Source organism: Anopheles coustani, chromosome 3 (assembly GCF_943734705.1).
Source record: "Anopheles coustani chromosome 3, idAnoCousDA_361_x.2, whole genome shotgun sequence".
Taxonomy (NCBI): domain Eukaryota; kingdom Metazoa; phylum Arthropoda; class Insecta; order Diptera; family Culicidae; genus Anopheles; species Anopheles coustani.
The window spans coordinates 10,906,955-10,927,864 of NC_071288.1; the positions used below are offsets into that span (position 1 = coordinate 10,906,955).

Here is a 20,910-nt window from a genome sequence, read left to right on the forward strand (position 1 = left end):
CTTTTGTGTTGTCCCAGGGAAAACCGGTGGTTATTTTCCTACGCCACCTTTGCTTCCCGTTCGTTTTGACCGTCCATTTGCCACATTTCTTCCATCCAGTTCACTGCGTGGAACGTGCGTGCGTGGTTACTTCGCTTTTTTTCGCTTTTTTTGTTTTGCTTATCTGCAGTGCATCAGGATTTTAAAGGTGGCAAGGCTGCGGTGGAAAACTGCACTTCGCTGGTGGTGCCATAACTGCGGTTTATGTTTGTGGTTTTCATGAATCGCTTTTACAACCGGTTTTTTCTTTCTTTCAAATGTTTAATGTTGCTTAAATGCTGGTGGCTAACGAGGAGACTTCCGCGTTGAAAATGAATGGACGCGAAACGCTGCCTTTTCCAACACCGAATGGATTGTGCTTCAATCCAGCCATCTTTTTCCCGTATAGAGTGTGGAGAAATTCGGATTTTCCCGACCATGTCATTTAACTTTATTTTAACGATTTTCAAATTTCTTGCTGAACTCTCCGGACTTCTTTTAGTTTTGTTTACCCTTGCCTAATTTGCTCCAACTTACCTACGCTTTTGTGTGTGCGTGTAGAACAAAATCATTATCATTCGTTTGGGTGAAGTGTGTCGTAAAGTGTACATCATCAACGCGCGCATTGTGCTTTCCCTTCTATCGCACAGCGCGCGGAGATTTATGTTTCCTGCTTGGATCGCATTTAATATATTGGGAGCGTCAGCGTTTGGCGAGGTGTGAGGTGGTAGTGGGGGTGGAGGAGATCGTTTGTGGCACGACCTGTCAAGTGCCATTATCCCGTGCTTACATTTTATCACCTACCCATGATCTGATTTTCGTTCCCATCATCCCGGTGTCCCTGCGAAAGGGTGGAAGTAATAACAATTAGTAGTTCAATGTCAAACTCTTCTCGCCGGTAGTTTTTCGTGGGTTGGTGGTGTTTTAATTGACGTAACACTCAGACGATAAGCGACGGGATCATTAAACGCTCCTCGAAGTCTCTGACATGTAAAAAGTAAAAAAAAAACAGATACATTGAACACTGATTTCTATTGTAAGCATTTAATATATCAAACGCGTTGAAAGAACACCGCTACAAAACATGCAACATACACTTCAGACTTTTTTTGATGCTATGCGTTTAAGATTAAGTTTTTCGTGTTGACGTGATCGACAATATTGAGTAGAATCAAAAGTATTTACATAATCAGCAGAACATAAAACACGTGAAGAGTGTAGGCCTGATCAAATGTTACGTCATTGTAGGTTTTTTCTTCGTGTGGTTCTTAAAACGATACTGAAGGTAGCGCGCATGATGCTAAAGTAACACCGCCCGTTTGGATCCAGATCTATTGAACCCGAAAAAAAGTACATAAACACACACACACTCTAGCCCGGAAGCATAACTTTGCTAGGATATATTTTTCTCATTATAACATTGTGCTTCACTTGGCGGAAAGCGCCCTACAGGAAGTAGGGTGTAATGGCTGGTGCGTGCATACCTGACTTCGATGCTGCTGCACCTGACAGTTTTCGAGATTGAATTTTGGCTAGAGTGATTTTACAACCTTTCCAACGAACGCCGTATGCGCAGGAGGTTTTCCAAAAGAACACACAAGGATAGTTTTGATATTGACTGCACGAAATACTTTTCGACAACCACATTAAACGGTTGATTCAATTAATGATTAACCTATATGTTTGATTTATGCTATTTTTTGAAATACACTAGAACTTTCAGCAGTTTCTTCGATTGGCACACAATCGTGTAACTGCGACATTAACTGACTTTTAATCATTCTTTGTTTTTCGTCCCCTTTTCAGACTATGTCTACGTGGAGACATCGTCGACGACACCGTACCAAATCCGGCGCATCGACGAGCTCAACAAGACGCCGAACGGCAACGTCGAGGCCAAAGTGATGTGCTTCTACAGGCGAAGGGATCTTCCGACACCGCTCGTGCAATTAGCTGATAAGCACCAAAGTAAGTAGAGTTTGGAAGTTTTCCACTAAGTAAGTGAGAGTATTCACGAAAGTCCTGTAGGTGTCTCCGCTTGTTGTTGGCTTTTCAGTAACCTTTTAGGCTGGTTTATTACACAAACTGAACGAGAAGAAATTTGTTTTAAAATAAAATAGCAAAGAACAGCCAAACAACCAAAAACCTTTGAACAGTGATGCTTCCCAATTCGTCAAGCAGATAGACTTCTCGAGCCCACGCCGAAGCTCGGCTAATTAGTTAATTAGGAAAATTCCGCCGTTCCGTCATTGAGTCGTTCCTTCTTGGTGACCATTTTCCTCGGAACTCCTCGGAACATCGATACACACTCCTTCCTCTCGCACCGCACGAGATACACTTCGGTTGATTTGGTTGTACCGGAGCTGGGAGGAACATTTCCGAAGGAGTAAAACGAACGAAGGAAACAATCGTTCATCGTTTTCTTCAAGACTGTTGCCAACTGCTAGCATGTTTGAAGCGGTGGGTGGAAATTTGGATCCAAAATTGTTATTTGACGCATGCGATACTAGCGACGGTGTCGATAACGACGCCTCGCAACGTGCCATCGCCAGGCAACGGGGCCGATTTTGATTATTTTTCCGCAACCGTTATGTCGTTGGTATTGGAAAAACAAATTTTAGGACATCATCACACCAGTTTGGAAAGGTTGTATGTGTTGGATCCAAATGATATATTTTTGTTTCTTTTTTTATGTGGCACAACATTCCCTAGTGGAACAAGGCCTCTCTCTCCAAAGAGAATTACAGTGACCGAAATACGGTATATTATAAATTATGTTAAGAATAACATTGCCACAACCAACTATAAATCGTTTTTAACAATTTTACATACTAAAGATAATTTTCATAAAGCTTGGGGAAAAGGCAATGTTTACTTAGTATGTAGGATAATAAAATAATTACTTCAATTTCTACTTTTTAATGCAACTAGTAAAACACAGCAAGCAAAATGTAAGGGTAGAGCTTTGAAGGATAGTACTTGGTTTTGTTGGTTCTTCGAAAAACAACAATTGAGAAACAATTTTGATAAAAGCACCTCCGAAGTGCAATGGCAAGAAGTGGTGTATAATTTTGTGTGCATATTACGCCCTCGGCAGCGTAGCATCGTATCCCGACGCCATCCGTCTTGACAAACGAAGCCATGGCGGCGACGGTGGAAAATGTGAAAAGCTCAAGAGAGAGGACCCAACGTCAAGGCATCACGAGCGAAGTGAAATTGGATCGGGTGCACGCGACTGCCTGATACGGTGCAACGTTGGCAACACTGATACCGAAGAAAGGAGCAAGATCCCTACTTCCGCCCCGTTCTGTTTGCCCGTCTCAACCCCTTCCCTTCCGACCCGTTGGGACGCTTTTCTCGAAGCTCGTTGCGGTGGTGATGCTGCCCTGGGGCAAAGCTGCCGAAGTTTGGCAAACCGAGTCGCGCGGTATGTTGATTTACCAGCCGAGCCAACCAACTCGCAACTTCCCGGACTTTCCGGCTAAACGGAACCGATTGGGGCGACCGGGGAGGGTGAAAATCTGATGATAAAGGATCTGCTCGACTTTTCCTCCACTGACTTTCGTTGCCAAGGGCCGGAGAAGGATGGGCGGTTTGTGTGTTTTTCCCGACTAAGCGATGGGCGAACGGGGGAAAATTGAGATGGGAAGCAGGTGCACGAGGCAGGTTTACTCGTTTTCGTTTTCTTTGCTGATCGTTGCCGGTTCCGCCTCATCCCACACCACCGCTTTCTTTCCCATTTTGAGCTACTTCGTCCTCGAAAAGAGGGGAGTACCGCGGAAGGTGGATTGCGATCCGCCGAGTTTGAAGTTTTCTTTCGCAATATATACATATATTAAAGTACACTTTTCTTCCTTAAAAAAAAAGGATGAAATCATCGTTGTTTAAGAAAGAATTTCATGAATTTGATGGGGAATGTATATAACATTGCACATTTTTTCTTCCAGAGGTTTTCTGGTTTATTTGTCTGTTGCTCATATTTGTCGTACCGTTCATACATCAGGGCATCTACAACGTTATTTAGCGAAGAGGTTTCTGTTCATAAACAAAGTTTCCACGCAAGAATACCAATTGTACTTTAGACAACGTGTCCTTGGCAAGACCATCTAAGGCGTAGTGCGTTTAGAGGAGTACATACAGCATAGGTAAAGATTCGAAAGGCGTCGAACGCTTGACTCTTACAAGAGATGAAAGCAGTCCGGGGTTTAACTCACACCGAATCACAAAATAATAACGATGCACAATGGTACGATCATTTGTTTTTAAAGAACCCATTTCTTGTCCGCCTTTCGATGTTGTGCCGGTCAAGGAGATTATGCTATTCTGTTGCGGGAGCAATTGGGAGTTGGAACTTTGATCTTTTCCACTTGACCTTTGGGAGGGGTGTCGAAGGAAACGGAACAAAGTCATACCAAAAATATGAAAGTCACAGCTGCCCAACGGTTGGGAAAATAGACATATTGCCTCGTGCTGCTGCTGTAACAGCATATATCTGAACGACATCTGTGCGCCGCCATTTGGTGGTTTTGGGCGAAGGTCGCAAGGTCTTTGTTCGGTTGATAGTACTGTGCGGGTTTTTCCAGATTTTCGCAAGCAAATTGTTGAATTATATATTTTGGCCAGCTGGCAAAATGAACTTAATTTCGATCGTTAGTTTTCCAGAGTTTTAGTGCAGTTCTTCATTGTGGTTTTCTTTTAAACCTATTACAAAAGCTTCGAAGTGATTTTTGGGGAAAATGTTGTCTTTTGTGTCCGCATTTCAATTCCCTAAAAAAAGCTAATCTGTTTCAGGCATTGCGTTTTTCTTTTTCGCATTTTACTAAAAATATCAGATGAACCCACCGGTCGAGAACTACATCAAACTCTCGAAGGCTTTCCAGGATGACGCCTATATCCTTACGCAATAGACCCAGCCGAGATAGTTCCCTCATGTTGTTTGTGTGCGTATCTGGCCGTTGGTTTGTTTTAATTAATTATTACCCATGTAGCTTACGGCGGTCTTCCGTGTCCAGAGCGAACTTCCTGGAAACAGCTCCCGGGAGCTGACCGCATCCAACCGGACGCATTTTTCGAAGGCTTCTTAATGATGTGCTGCAGATGCACCGAAGCAGTGCTGATGCACCAGCTCAAAGAGAGTGCCGTACTGGTTCTCTCTGCTCGTTCGCTCGTTGGTGAACGTTCTTACCAAAAGCGTTCACTAGTTCGATACCTTTTTTTATTCTATTTCCTTTTTGCTTGGGCAAGTTTCACCCCGTTTCCATATCGATGGGAAGAATTGGAGTATCAGCCTTGGTGGTTGCCCGGGAAAGATACGCACATGGGGATGTTGCTCAAGTGTGTGTGTGTGTGTGTCTGTGATCTGGACGGATCCGGCACCGGGTTTTTGCGTTTAGGCTCCGGTTCTACATTATTAAACGCACCTTGCCTCCAATGTTGGTGCGCACCTGCGATTTTTCAACGGACCACGATGCGTGTGCGTAGGCCCCGGGAAAATATATAAACCTGTAAAATCACCCACCCCCCCCACCCCACGCTCTCCCAGAGATGGATCGAATTTGTTTCGAAACTTGGTCGACCGCTGAAGAGGAGCCGGTTCAGGTCCAGGCGGAACGGTTAAAAGCAACCGACACACATGCGTCGTTGTCGTCTAGTTTTCCCTGGAATTTTGGAGGTGCTTCCGCCGCCCATCGACCGGGCTCGCACAAATACATGCACGCCACGCACCTTCGGCGTGCGGCGGAACCCATTTGCATCGACGGCAAGCGACGGCCAGGACAACCGAGCTCTCGACCGAGAGTGTCTGAAGTAGAGTTGTGTAAATCGGATTCAGATTCATGAATCTGAATGAATCTCTGCCTTATAAGGGATTCATGAATCTTTCGCCGCGAGATTCATGAATCCCAAAGACACACCAAATGATGTAAAGTCACCAACCAAAAGTCGGTTGAGGGACCACCTTTTTTTTTTTTTTTTTGGTCTCATTGTCCACGCCTATGACAGAATCGGGGAGATTCATGACAGAACCATGAAAGATTCATGAAGATTCATTAAGGTTTCGAAAAATTCATTAAGCTTTGAATATTCGAATCCGCAAAGATTCATGAATCCATCTGAATGAATCTTAGGTAAAAGATTCATATGAATGAATCTCGCCAAAAGATTCATTAAGCACAACACTAGTCTGAAGCTGTTTCGTAGCAGCACCTCCCCAAGTGTAGCGCGCAACGACAACGATGGCCACCGTGTAGGGCGCTATATTATAGAGATTTAGTGCAAATATGTGTTTCAAATATTACTTCCTACCACACCCCATTCCGCCCACCAGCAATCCCCAGTGGCACAACCATTTCCGTTTCCGTCGAACCGCAAATGGTCGAAAATTCTCGTTAGCTTTCCATGCTCGTCCGCGATGCACGTCCTTAGCTTGTCTAACTGTTCTTCACCGTCCGCTTCCGGCGCTGCTCCTTACCTACCCCCGCGTCTCTCGTGTAGCTGTGTGTTTGTGTGCACCTTTGATCGATCGCACTCCGGCCACCGAGGAAATGCATTTTCGCGTTCATAGAACGTCCCCCGACGGGGGTGCACGGAATACTCGGTGAGTTGATCATTTCGTGGAAAATTTTCAGACAAAACTGTAACCATTTTTCACCTGTTGTTTTAGTTAACTGAATCGGACGGTGATTCAAATCCTGCCAGCTCGTTTCGGATATCATCTTTACAAGGGACATTTGATAAGTTTTTACATTTTGGATTTTGGTAGAAATAGGGCCGTTTCATTTCTCCATCTTTACAAACATTTAAAACTTTTCTATAAGTTCTTCCTAGTCTCTAGACATTGCATTTTTGTATTAACAGTTTTGTCGAAACTGTCGAAAATATTGCATACATCATTTTCATCATCAATGCTTACTTCATATCTCTGATTTAGAAAACACACCTGTTTTAACACGTTGACTGCCAAAGGCACTGCCGTTGACCCAAAAGTGGGTGACAGCAGTAACTAGTTCTAAAAAGTTTTTGTCCCATAAATAAATGAAAATGGAACATAAAAAAACTATAGTATTATTAAAACAAGTTCTTTGGGAAGCTGTCTTCGTTTTGCTTTCGAAAACCGTCAGTTTAATAAATCTTAAACACATTTTACAAACACAACAATTGTACACAACACACACTTAAACACACTTTTTTTTGTTGATAAAATTTGTTTATAACATTTATTAAACGAATATTTGAAGGCTAAGCAAAAACTTAGCTTCCTAAAGAATATTAAATATTACCTCAATTTTTATGTTGCATTTTCATTTATTTAATGGTCAAAAACTTTTTAGAACCGATTTTTGGTGTCACCCACTTTTGGGTGACATGGCAGTCAACGTGTTAAAGAACCTAGCTTTACAAAGGGTTGGAAATGATGCGGTATCGGCAATGAATAGTACTTTTGCGATCTTGAACAAAATATTAAGTGTTTCACCATAAAATAACTAGAATGACTTATTTAGATTAAAAATTTAGTAAGATCTATGTTCTTGTAACAGGTAAAATTCAATTTGCTCTAGTAAAGATTTCCGATTTCTTTTGAAAGCGTTAAATGGTTCGTACTCTCTTGTTGTTTGTTGGAAAACTCTCAAGTTTGAGCTCAATTCCGTTGAATAAACACGACGTTTGTGCTGGTAAACGAGGTTGTTGTGATGTAGTCATAGCACGCTGCACTTCTAATAGCCATTTTCGGCTGGCTTGCGAAACATATCAATCCATTTTGCAAGCCCCTCACCTTGGAGCGGAATGTGGAAAGGATACAGCTCGCTTTCCTCCCAACCCAAGGGTGACTGCTGTTCCGTCTGCACAATGGAATGGCTTTGGTACTCCCGACATCGACGTATCCACCACCATCCCACCCTCTTTTCGGCCCGATTTGTCATCCGCGCGTTGCAGGTCGCTTTTCCACTGCGGCTGCCGCTGCAGCTGCAATTGCATCCGTTTTCGCACCGCAGTGGGGCTCGTTTGTTGGGTGTTCTCGTATGTGTGTGTGTGCGTGTGTGCGCAGGATTTAAACGTCTGCGAGGTGATATGGAGCCTTTTGCTTCGGATATTCCCGGGGCTCACGGACGTCGACGTCGTCGTCGTTGTCGGCTGGTTTTGACGCCGATCTGCTGCCGAACCGGGGAAATGGGTTGCTGCAAACGCCGTTTTCCCGAAAGAAGCCACTTGGGAAGCCCCCTTTCCTTTCCATCCCCTGGCCGTGTGTCTGTCTGCGTTCGCGTAGGCGAAAGCGTGTTTCGCGACCGTATGTGTGTCCACTTACCCTTGCCTCCCCATCCCCACGCTCCATGTCCGTTTCACTGGGTTCGCGGGCCGGCTGCACATATAATTCGGAAGCAGGAGCAAGCCCAAACCCGTCCCAACTATATGTTTATATAAAAGCGCAATCTCCGCTCGCACACCGCCCGCCTTTGCCTCCCTTCAACCGGATGCGGGAGGTGCACATGGGACAAGGGATCGAAACTAACTAAACTTTCTCTCGCCAGAACCTCCACCACCACCAACGTCGGGGGGGTTGGGTTGTGGGTTGGTCGGGATGGAAATGGATTGAATTCTATTCATCGTTGGATGGACGCGGCACGTTCTCTCCCGGCAGCGCTTTTCTTCTCTCGGTGCACCCGGATGCACCCGGATACAATAAGCTACGCACGCGTGCTTGTGTATTTGTGTGTGTGTGTGTGTGCATACATCTGGTTGCGTCAACGTGTCCCGGAAGTGGGAGGTTAGGAGTCTGCTCGCATATAAACTATTCTCCTCCTTCGTCGGTTTCTCACCTCGGCCAACTGCTGCACGGACTGCTCCATTGTGTGCTCCGTTGGTCCGCCGCCATGTAGCCTTGGCAAAACTTCACTTTACGCACCCGGGATTGCGTTGGGCGGATCGGGTTACGGGAGGAAGGAATCGGGCAGCATGGTTCGTCTGCATAGAATATACAAAAGCCCTCCCGAAAGTCCACCACCTCTGTCCTGGTACTCTGAGGAACGGCTCGCTTCGGATTTTGGAATTGATTTCGCGGAATGATGCCTCGGGATGGGATGGGGGAGGGTTCTGCTAAACCCTGTTGGGTGGGGTGGGTCACGGTAGAGGGTGCATGTGAGATGTGATTGCGTGTGGGTTGCTTCACACAAAGGCTGCACAGGAAGATGCGTTTTTGCCCCAGAAGTGCTGGTGGACGATGCTGGAGGAATATGGAGGGTGTGAAGTCGCTTCTGCATACAACCTCACAGCAAGAACGGCCTTGAGTTGAGGGTGGAGGATGCGAATTTCATTGGGAATGCATATAATTGTACGCTTCGAACGAAAGCACACCAACAACAGACGCACATACACGCAAAAAGCCTGGCAAAAAAGGGGACCAACGCATCGTTGGAGCTGATGCAGCTCTGGCGCGTACTCCCAACTATTCCGTTTCTTCGGGCAGGTATCGGTTCATCGATGAGGATCAGAGCGAGAACGGGATCTGAACTTTGCGATAACAAGCAGCGACAGGGATGGAAGGGAATCGCATTTAGTTGCTGACAATTTGCGTCAAACCGTGAGGTAATGGCTTGTCGGATGGCGGTGGTTATACGCTGGAGAGGCTGTTGGAGCCTTGCTAATTGGAGACTGAGGTATAACGGATGAAGTTTGGGGTTTTGTAGCGCCGACCGTAGGTTCCATCAGTATTTAGGAGTCTCATTTCATTAGATGTATGCCTTAAAAGCGTATGTGCGCTCTCATTTCTGTACTTAGGTCGTTTTGGGCCTAAAAGGAGGACAATGACAAAAACCTCAGATTTGAAAGGAAAAACACACTCCTATCTAGCAAAAAATGTAGAAAAATATGCTTCGAACAGCTTAGACTCCCAAGAAGAATGTTTTTCATTGAAGTATTAAATAAATCACCTTGGAATGCTTCATTTTGTTGTTTTTCTGTCCATTTGGGTCATTTTGGCTAGACAGTAGTTCTAACTTATTAATGTTTATATTATTTTTGTCTCTATCCTAAAGAACAACAGAGAAAAGAGAAATTGTGGTTATTCTAGGTTATTAAAGCTGTCAAGCATTAAGCTTTGACGCAACATTTTGTTTATTCTCGTTTTTTTTTACAGATTTACAATGTACATTTTTATCTACGTACTTTTTTTTGCTGACAATGATAATCCGGCCGTATATTTTCAATTGTTTCTACTATGAAGAATTGGAATTTTAACGAAAAAACTGTGTGCCTTAGAAACAAAAATGGATGCGTTGGAAACAGATATGGTTGTCTTACGGACAAACATTGACATGCAGATCAAAAACAGATGTCGTGGAGATAAAAGTTAATGCGCTATTTCAATAATGTGTGCGTTAGAGAAAAATAATAGCGAAAACGGTTGATGTACGGAAACATAATAAGCAAGACCCTTTGTTTCAGGGGACGAGAGTAATACTTTTACATTTTTGGGTGAAAGCTGTCCGCCTTTCTACGTATGTTGGTTTTTATTTTCCCTCATGAACTCAGTATGTCATCCTTAGTTGTAGGAAATTTTCATAAGTATTCGGTAGCCAATAGCAATCGCAGTATCAAATAAGTGAAACACTTTTTTTTTCTATCTCCGGTTTTCCCGCGGAAGTTTCCACCCACCGAAGGACAACTTAGTTGTCTACTTTGTGCGGCTCGGTGTGCGGCGTGCCGTGTGTTATTTTCAATCAAACTTTGCTTAGACACCCGAAATGAAGTTCCAGAAACGCTGTACCCGAGCGCGAGCGCCGTCGGGCTCTTGACTTGGGCCAAACTGGAGATGGCGTCGTGCGATTCGTTATCTGCTTGACTTGGAGTTCCATAAAGAGAAGACAACAAAACTGAAAGAACGATAGAAACCTGTAGAAAGTTTCTACTGTTTGTGCGGGTTTTTTTTCTTTCTCTCTCCTGTGTTCTTACTAGTCCCCTCGGGCAAATTTGTGGAACCGGCATTCGGGTCCGTAACTCGGCGCAGCGGGCGATACACGGGATCACGTCGAGAACTGCGCCCGGCTTCAGCATTGGTCTCCCTGTTTCTTATCGCGCACCTATCGTTTCCTTTCTCTTTTCCAGTGGCAACATCCGAGGACTCCCCGGCGGCGATGAAGCTGAAGAAGATGTGGCTCAAGACACCAGTCAGCGAAGAGCAGGCCGCTCAGGCCGTCCTGGATCCTGCCCTAGGTTAGTTCCTCGCTTTGCTTGTCTTATTTTCTTTCCCACATTTTAGGGCGCACTCTCTTCCGGGCATTCGGTGGTATGCAAAATTTTAATCTCAACGTTTTAGCGCATCGGCGAAAAAGAAACGAAAAGGCGAAATAGCTATTTTTGTTTCTAGTTCCGGAATAAGTACGATATTAAAAATTGCTCGACATGGAGGAGCAATACCGGCAAGGCACCGTTGCCCGTCCTTTGCGAACGTTAAATCTTTAAAGCCGGCGACGACGGGTTTTTGAAAGTGCTCTAGAGCTTCTTATCGTGCTTTGGCCCGGGGGGCAATCATTTTGCCATCAGATGGTCTCATTATTTTCAGGTGGCTGCGACTACCGGCTCGAGTACCTTACTCTTTCGCTTTCGTTCTTTCCCAGAAACCGTGCGCGAGATCGAGATGTTGGTCCGGTTGGAAAAGTTCTTCGTTTGATTGCAGACATTAGAAGCGACCAATGTAGAGAGGGAAGGGAATGCTGCCGATCGGTCCGTTGCTTTTTACTGCACCCAAAGCGGAGCCGCACCTTCCCTTCCGACGGTCGGAACACTATAATTATAGTTTAGGAACCGCGTATAGACGGATGGCCAAATTCATCTTTTACTCCTGCCTGAACATCTACCTCCGGCATCCAGTTGGGAGTTTTCTTTATCCACCGATAATGGACGCGGGTCCCTCGGGTAGGAGATTCAAGCAGTATTTCTTGCAAACCAGTGCGGGCTCCAGCCTTTTTCGGTGGGAACTACTAGAGTTCGCCACCGCCGCCGCCGAGCCTTTGGGCGTGGTTGGAATGTTCATTCGAAGCCCGCCGTTCGCTTTGATTCTCCCTTTTCTTCCCTTTTTTCCGAATCCGATCGGTTTAATTTGCATGCGCACACACCGGGGCGAGCCAAGTGCTGGTAGCAATTAGGGTATTATCGTGTTTTACTTTGCGACCCAACTCGACGGTGGCCATCGTTGTTGTTGCCGCAGCCGCGCAGAACCCTGGAATTTTGCAAATGATTATCGTTAAGAAGGTTGGATGAAATACGATGCAACGATTAAACGATACGAGTTGGGTTGGGTGTAGATTTTTCGAACCTCAAGCAAATACTTTGTTGCATTTGTCTGATGAAGCTCATTTTACAGATAAGATAGAGCAAACATTAGCCTTAGTTCGTCTGAGTTAAGACATTTATATTAGGAATTTAGGACATATTTAGTAAAATATCTAAATAAACAATAAGCAGAATGTGTGCAGCAAAAAGAGATAGCAACTGAAGAAAAAAAGTAAATATCAGTAGCGAATTTCCACAGGTTCTAAGTTTTCGTTATGTAAAATGTGTTCACTTCAACTAAACAAAACTTATCCTACGGTGTGCCGCTTAATCAAAAGTTTAGTTCAATTCAGATGCCCACTTTCCAAGTGTTGTGGCCCGTAAAGTATTTGACTATCCGCACTTTTATTTGATCCGACGAAGACACCTCCGGAGCTAAAACAAAACGTGTTAGCGAGGGTGGAAAAAGTAAACCCCTTGAGTGGCGTGCAACAGGAATTGAATTTGAAACATTTACCAAACAAAATGGGGGTAACTTGTAAACAAAAAAAAAAATAGGAAATGTCACCGAAAAACACTTCTCTCTCGGCTCGTCTCTTCAATGGTGTCGCGCTTCATGCGGTTGGCTAGAGCTGCTGGCTAGCTGTGGAAGATGAAAAGTGTGAAAACTGTGTGGCAAAAGGGCCCAAAAAAGGGCTCACAATTGGTTTGGCTGGTGTTACGGGGACAACAGTTTTTTTTAAGCCCGAAACGATTCGAGACACACGCCAACGAGACGCGAGGGCCTGAAGGGGGAAAAGGAGTGAATATTATTAACTTTCCCATTCCTAGGGTGGGTGGGCGAAAGGAAAAAGGTAAAGGAAAAAAAAAGATGAAATTGCCACCGAATGCGTGAAACTTGTCGGGTGGGAAATTGGTGGTAGAGTCCATGGCTGCTTTACGGAGAGAACGATCGTGAGAGAAAATTCTAAAGCGTGTGCGAGAGGTATAAGGACAATTGAGGAGTTGTCTGCCTTTTTCCTCCCTTACGGCTTTAGCACGGTTCCGTTTTCCCACCGGAACCACCCTCGCCGAGGGGCGCAGCGTTTGCCACGGCGGGGCCAGAAGGGCGAAGTGTGTTTCGGTATGATTTTTCTTTTTCCCTCCCAGCATCCAGCCGGTTAGGAGGAATATACTTCTGCTCTCATTTTCCCCGTACCATCGCGCGTCTCATTTTAAAACCGATCCTTTTCCCTCGTTGTTGTGGGTAGTGTTTTTCTATCCTTCCTGCACAAATCTACCCACTCCCTCTCCGCTTGTAGAACAAACGAATTTCCCGGACGATGAAGAAGAGACAAGTTTTGGACGAGCATTTCCCATAATGCTGCTGCGCCTTGGTGTTTTCCTTTCCGTCTAGTTTTATATCCTTTTTCTTTTTTTTCTGCATCATGGTCATCATCTCGAGAAGGGTTGGAAAGCATACCCTCTCCCACCCCGTGAAGAGATGGTTTTGATTTGGAAACGGATCTGTCGGATGGGATTTCACCTTCACCTAAGGTGCGGGAAAAGTATTCATAGTAGTTGACCGGTTTTTAAATTATGCGCAGGATTCTCCCGACGAGTAAGTGAAATGAAGTCAGTAAAGTTACAGGTGAAGATGAGAACCTACTTTAACCTGTGATAGAGAATCACATGTTTTAGTTTAGTCTCAACATGTAATAAATTATTATGTACAGTAGATTTGTGATTTCCCTCATCCCTAATAAGCAACCCGATATTGTTATATTTAACTCAACTCAAAACGAGTTTGTTTAAAACTAAAATACACAGAAAAATACAATCTTTGCTAAACAGAAAGCAAACATTCTTTACTCCACAAGTTGCTTGCTATGCTTGACCCCGTTTTTTTAACGAGTTGTTCCACGGGCGAACGATGATCACTTGAGAAGCTAAAAAATATGCCTTTCATGCAGTCCTTTCGATGGGTAATTAAAGGAACCACTACCATGAAACGCTGCTGTGTAGAGGGAATCTCATGCAACAGGACGCAAGCCACTCAAAAAGTTTGCCAGCTTGGGTAAGGTTTGAACACTATTAAAAGGCACAAAGCATGGTATTTTTTGTTTAATTTAATGATGTACTTGGCAAATTGCGTATTCCAGTGTGTATCATAATCAACCAAGAGGCACGATGATGATGTGTGAGCTTTTTGTTTTGCAACTTGAGCTGTTTTGTTTGGGCTCTCAAAAGATGTTTTCCTTTTTTAGTTTGATTCATTTTTATAAATTAAAACGTATTTTTCTCAACCACTGTAGTTTTCATACCGAACCAAAAACAGTAGTGATTGGAATTGTTTTTAACGTTTGAATTTCTCGGAATCTGTTGAACAGCCGACGATAATCAGTGTGCGTTGTGTGGCGTCTAATGAAAATTCCCGCACTCTACCATCCTTTGTCCCCCCATCACATGTGCGCGAATGTTTGAGAAGAATTTAAAATTAAAGGCAACATCCACCCCTCCGCCGGGGAGGAAGAGGGGGAGACAAACGATGGCTCTAGTTTGCTTTGTTAGCATAAAAGCAAAATCCATTCTTTACCTCCCCTTCACCTTCATCTCCCCTTAGGTTTTCCGCGCTCTTTCGTGTTCATATGCAAACCTTTTCCACGAGGTGGCCCCGACCCTGGATGCGGGTGCTCGAGTGGAAGGAAAGGAAGAGTGGAGCAGGTTAGAACTCCGCACGGAGAAAGGCCACGATGTATCGTTCGCCGTAGGATTGGTGTTGGTGGAAGCGCGGCAGGGTGTGAGGGTGGTTTATGCATTGACAGAAGGATGTGGATCGTATTGGGTTTGGGTGGAAGGTGGATGGAAGGCAACTGTCGTCTGCTCAATGCGAAAACCGCCAAACTAACCGAAACGATGCCCTTTCCTCCCTTCTCGACCGAACGTGGGTCAGTTCCGGATCTCTCTCTCTCTCTCCCTTTCTCTCTCTTTCCGGCTCTCGGCGAATTCTCTCTTTAGAAAACAAATGCTCCCAGTCGTTGTCCGGTGGAACCACGCCGCTAAAGTGGAACGGCCGTTGGAGGAAAACCGGAAATCCCGGGCTTCCACCGCTGTGCGGTGAATGTACCGGTCGCGGACAATCCGGGTGGCGCACTCGCGACGCGTTTTCCGGGGGCAGTTCTTCCTTTTTAGTCCTTGTTGTCTTCTCCCATGCCTTTGTATTTCTACTACCTCCTCCTCTCGGTGGTGGCGGCATGAAGTGTGGAGAAAGGGAGAGGGGGGGGGGGGGGGGGGGGTGGGTACCATTGCAACCCGTTAGGAGGAAGTACTATCAACCACCAAACCGAAACCGAACCAACCGAACGAGCCACTCCATCGTCACCTTCACCATCTTCCATCACCAATCGTGGGGGGGTTGGGGACGAAAGAAGGGCCTAACAATTCCGGTCCTAACACCGCTTGCTCCATCCCTTTCGAGGGCGGCCTCTGGCAAGAACAGAACGCGGGCTCGGTTTTGTGCAGTTCGCACCAACACAGAGAACGCTGCCAACACACCATCATCATTATCGAAAGGACGACGACGGCGGCGTATGCGGCTCCGACGTTGCTCTCTTCTTCTGCCGTCCACGCGAAGTGGTACCGGGTGGATTGATAAGTTTCCGCAACACCGCGTGACGGGAGCATAATTTCAATTTGAACATTTTCATTTCCGACGGAAGGTCTCCACCGAATATTTATGGGTATCATCATGTGGGTTAGGGCATTCCATCTTCTGTTAGCAATTCCAACGTTTACTCCAATTAATCGATCCGCCATCAGAACAAACTAAGTCGAAAAGTACAGTAGATGCTTTCAGTGTCATCGAGCTTATTAAATATTTAAATCTATTTATTTGAAAACACTCTTTTACATTTTTCAATTTATTTTTCGTTTTGTTTTCAAAGTCCGTTTTCAATGCAATAAAACAATATTACATTTTCAAATATTTAAGCCCCACACAAAAATTATATGTAAAACAATAAAACTCATTTGTGTTTTGGGAACCGGTTGAGTGGTGTGTTGGAATGTTCTGCACGTTTCCCTTTTTTGTGTAGCTCGCGTATGTATTAACACGTTGATTGTCTCGCTTAGTTTGGTCGTGGTTACCTGCAGGCCCAGCTGTTTCTTCATACAATATCGCGAGCTATCATCAAATATATAAAAAAAAGCTTATAAAATGTTTCATACCGCAGTTTTTTTTAAACCAACCACAAATCAAGCTATACAAAAGATGAAACTTTGTAACTACCAAAGGATTTGTCGTAGGAGTTTTCATTTGAAAGATATATAGGCATGGCCCCCCAACATCACTGGCTATTAAAAATAATATGAATGAAATCAATGTTGTTACCGTTCAATTTTCCTGTGTAAAATATTTAGAAATCTGCAGTTTTATCAGGCATTTACAAAAGTCTAGAAAATTGGAAAAATCCTAAAACGATTTGAAATCCGTAAACATTATCTACATTCTTGTGGAAACTTATCAATCCTTGTGTAGCTCCAACGAAAGGATGGATACACACACAGACGACGCAACATCATCCCCGTCTCGTGCTGCATCGGAAGGACGCGCTGGGTGGCTCTCAAACATTGACCCTTCTACACTGTCTCCCATATCCTCCCCTCCATCCTCTCGCCAATCTTATCCCGGTCCACAACACACCCCCCTCCCTCTAGCGGCGTCTTCTACTCGTTCGTGTTCAGATCGGCCCTCTCGCAGCCTCGCCGATGCAATGCTGCGTGGAGCAGGTGGCGAAGCAGGAGAGACGATTGGGGGGAGCGGGAGGCAAAACTGTCCAGATGATGTTGGTGGGGTGGGTCTGGGGGAAAATAGTGGGGGTATGAAGGCGCGACGATAAATATATATATCGCCAGTGTTGGTTGGTTTTTCCTCTTCCGCGCCATCCTTCCGAATCCGTCCCCGAAAATCTCATCAACCTCCCTAACCCCCACCTAGCTTCTCCCTCATGTCCCCCTCCACCCAACGTTTGGATCCTTCGTTATCCTCCCTCCCCACCTTGCCTCACAAACCTCTCCCCTTTCTGCTTCCGACGACAGCGTTGAGCCAAACTCCCCAACGTGCCCGGTTCGGTTCTGTTGTCGCTGGCGGAATCCTTTTCCCATGACCGGTGCACACACACACATAGACACATAAACAGGTACAGTTTCAATGAAATACCGTTAACCGAACCGAGTGCGATTGCACACCGCGTCCAGCCGCGTATGTAGAGTTCTTTCGGGGGAAAAGGATTTTCCACAACGAAGCTGGGCGTTTGCTAATGTGTGTCGCTTCGACCGTTCGCTTTCATTAGGAGTTGTTGAGTTGTTGTTTTTTCATTCCTTTTTTTTTAATTCAACAGCCACCAAACTCCATCATCCCCGCAAGGAGAAAGAATCCGCGCATTTCGAGTGCCGTCTTCTTTTTAACAACAAATCCCAGCCTCCCCATTTTTCAACCAACGGCGCATACAAATTTTACCAATTTCCACCGGAGCTCCTGCGTACTGGTATATCCAAAATGCCCCCCTCCCTACCTTCTCTCGGCAGAGGGAAAGCGAGTGAAGGGATAAAAGAGGAGGCACCCTCCCCTAGCTTTCCACTTTCGTGCCCCTCCTCCCCAACCGCCAAAGGACCTTGGGATTCGATTTTCGGTCCATCCCTGGCTCCATCCGCCCCGATGTATGCAGAAAATAATATAAACTCTCAACCACCCGATGGTGGTGGTGGTGGTGTGTACCCCCGCCACTTCCTACCGCTTTCTCTCTCCACTCCCCTCCCTCACCTCAAGGCATCTACTATTTTCTTCCTTCTCGCATCCTTCGATGAGCTTCCAACAATCTCGCTTCGCTCGTTCTGAACCTTTTTCGTTTTCCTTTTTTTTTCCACCATCCCATTGCTTACTTCCCTTCCTTCCCTTTCCTGCTGCAAATGCTGAACATCGAATGAATTTTCACTACCCTCCCACACCCTTCCCGCCGTCACACTGAGCTTCCGCCAACATCTACTTAACGGCCATCCCCATTCTCTACCCATCGCTTTTCGTCGCTGACTTACATGAACCAACCCAACCCCCCTCTCCCAGACCTCGCACACACCCTCTCCATCGTGCTTCTTTTAACGAAGTTTTTCCCAACCCCCCCGAAATGGGTGGGAAAGTGGATGATGCCTAGAACGCCGCGCGCGCTCAATACTTTTTGCCAACGGTCGCCGGCCGGAGTGTCGGATCTGTTGGGACTTTACCAACGAAGGGACGTTTGAAGCGACGAGAGAGAGGGAGAGAGAGGGGCTATTTGCGGGTTAGGGTAATGCTGCTGCTGCCTACCTTTTCACCGCGCCGTATCGCTCGCCAACATAGAAAACAACCGTCGGGCGGTGGCACACGGTGGCCACCTAATAATTCTCCGCTCTGCCCCCAACCCCGGCCTTCGCCACCCATCTTCCCGTTCGTTCTCTGTCGGCTCCGGTTCTCCCCTCATCCGCGCCCCCCTTTCCACCCTGCGCCGTATGCACATCTTAGAGGCGCCTCTCCCAGTTTGCTTTTTTCCTCCCATTGTTGGGTGGTTTATGCGCTTTCTCCCGCTGCCCGGAAATGCTTCCGCATTCCCTATTTGGTGTTTGTGTATGTGTGTTTGTTGAAACTTTTTTGGAGTTTTTTTTTCCTCTTTCGGGAACGAGATTTAAGAGGAAATGGTTGTTAGTGACGGGTTGGAAGGAATGTTGGGTGGGGGATTGCGGGGTATGATTTGTGGGGCGGCGTTGTCAAAACGAAAAGCCAAAAGTAAAATATAGAAAACGGTGTACACGCATTGATAAAATGGAATAAAATTACGCACTTTAGTATGTTTTCGTTGCTCTTCGGTTTATCTATCTTTGAGTGTTTTGATTTATTATTTTTAAGTGGTAATTTTTCAAAATTTCATTTTCAAAGCTACGATTCATGCAAAAAAGATCTCTCGAACATGGTAGAATGTACCGGGCTCAGTTATTGCAATAGCACATTTAAAATCACAATGAAAATTAGTTAGCAAATTGGAGATTTATTGGATTAAGCACAACTTACTATGCTTGTTAAAAATGATTAATGAAAATCATAAAAATGTGCTCTGTTTACCACAGATACACTAATTAAGATCGACAAGGTTCGAAGGCTTTTCAAAGAAGATTTTGGTAATACACACCTGTGCATGTAACACTCGAAGTCAATTCCGATGTTTCAGAAATGTCTACAAATGTTGTGCCCAAGAATGCACATTATAATATTCACCATACAGACTATTTTAAATATTGTCGTCATATTTAAATTACTACAACCTAGTGATCGATAATTTTCAGCACTTTAATGTGTATTTCAGCACACGCCATTTTTCCATCCAAAAATCCCATTCACTCAATCGATTGTGTGTTGGTGTGTGTTGTGAGTGATCCGATTAATGGTGGAACGTCATTTGGGTGTCAGCTGGGGCAAGGCCGCCTCGGTCAGAAAACTGACCATTGTCACATACCCCGGTGCGGGGAGGAAAATAAAACCACTCGGAAAAATCCGTCCACCAAAATGGACCGATAATGAGCGGGGGATGAAAGTGCGACAATGAGTGCAGCATGCGAGCGTCATGCTGGGTTTGGTTGGGAACCAGGTGGGGACAGGTATGCTTCATCATATGGTTCTGCTTTTCAGGGGTTCGCTGGAAAATTTAACAATCAATTCATACTTCGAGCGAGGAAAAAAAAGCACACATCCGATGGTTTCGATAAATAACTCGCACAATCAAAAACCACGATGGATGACAGTGGAACAGCATGGGGAGCACAATAATTATGTTTCGGGTGACGTGTGTGTGCTTGTTTTGCTGTCGGTGTGTCATGTTTTGTGTTACGTTTTCTCTCTGGTTGGCATATTTTCACACCACCTCATCGTCACTTGTTGATAGAATGGTTGCCATCGACTGATCGGGTTCTGCGGTTGACCACTGGCAGTGTGTGGTTCCCTTTTTTTAAGTGCAATCGTCCTTGCTTTTTTTTATCCCCGAGGCTTCGCCGATTATCTTTTATCCATTCACTACTATCAACGTGCCATTTGCGGAGATTCGGGGACTTTAAATGGTTTAAAGAACAAGCACATTAAGCTTCATCAACGGTCGAAAGGAAGGTCATTGTAATTTTGAATGTTTCATTTGTTTCTTCTCAGCGCCTTTTCTTCCTGTTCATTCTATAATATAACTCCTGCCGGCCTCTCAAGTTTTCCGATCGCTTACGAAGTGGAGAGTACTGTTTCGCATCCCGGGATGAGAAACCGCGAACTGACACCGGTTGGCGACATTAGCGAAAGACGTTGCCCTCCGTGACCGTTATTATCGGGCCAATTTACGGGACCCGGGACAGGTTTATGCCGTTCCAGGCGACTCTCTCTCTCCCTCCCAGTTCCGCCATCGAGAACCTGTTTCGAGCCCCATTCAAAGGGTTTTCGTTTTATGCAGCGACTTTGGATAAAGATGTATCGGTATTTAGTTTTAAGTTAAAGAAAAAATAATTTTGGAACCCTTTCGACTAAGATATTTCGTTCGCGTGTTATCAAATGGATTGCATTTTCGTGGGCTTTTCTTCGCGTGTTTA

General features: G+C 45.2%; 1 protein-coding gene across 1 annotated transcript in view; it reads left to right on the forward strand.

Annotated features, from left to right (window-relative positions):
- LOC131260068 (metastasis-associated protein MTA1) overlaps window positions 1-20,910 on the forward strand; it is a 43,640-nt gene that overhangs the window by 10,320 nt on the left and 12,410 nt on the right. The window contains exons 3-4 of the mRNA XM_058261729.1: window positions 1,825-1,986; window positions 11,116-11,223. Of these exons, the coding sequence (XP_058117712.1) occupies window positions 1,825-1,986; window positions 11,116-11,223 (270 nt within the window). The remainder of the gene's footprint in view (window positions 1-1,824; window positions 1,987-11,115; window positions 11,224-20,910) is intronic.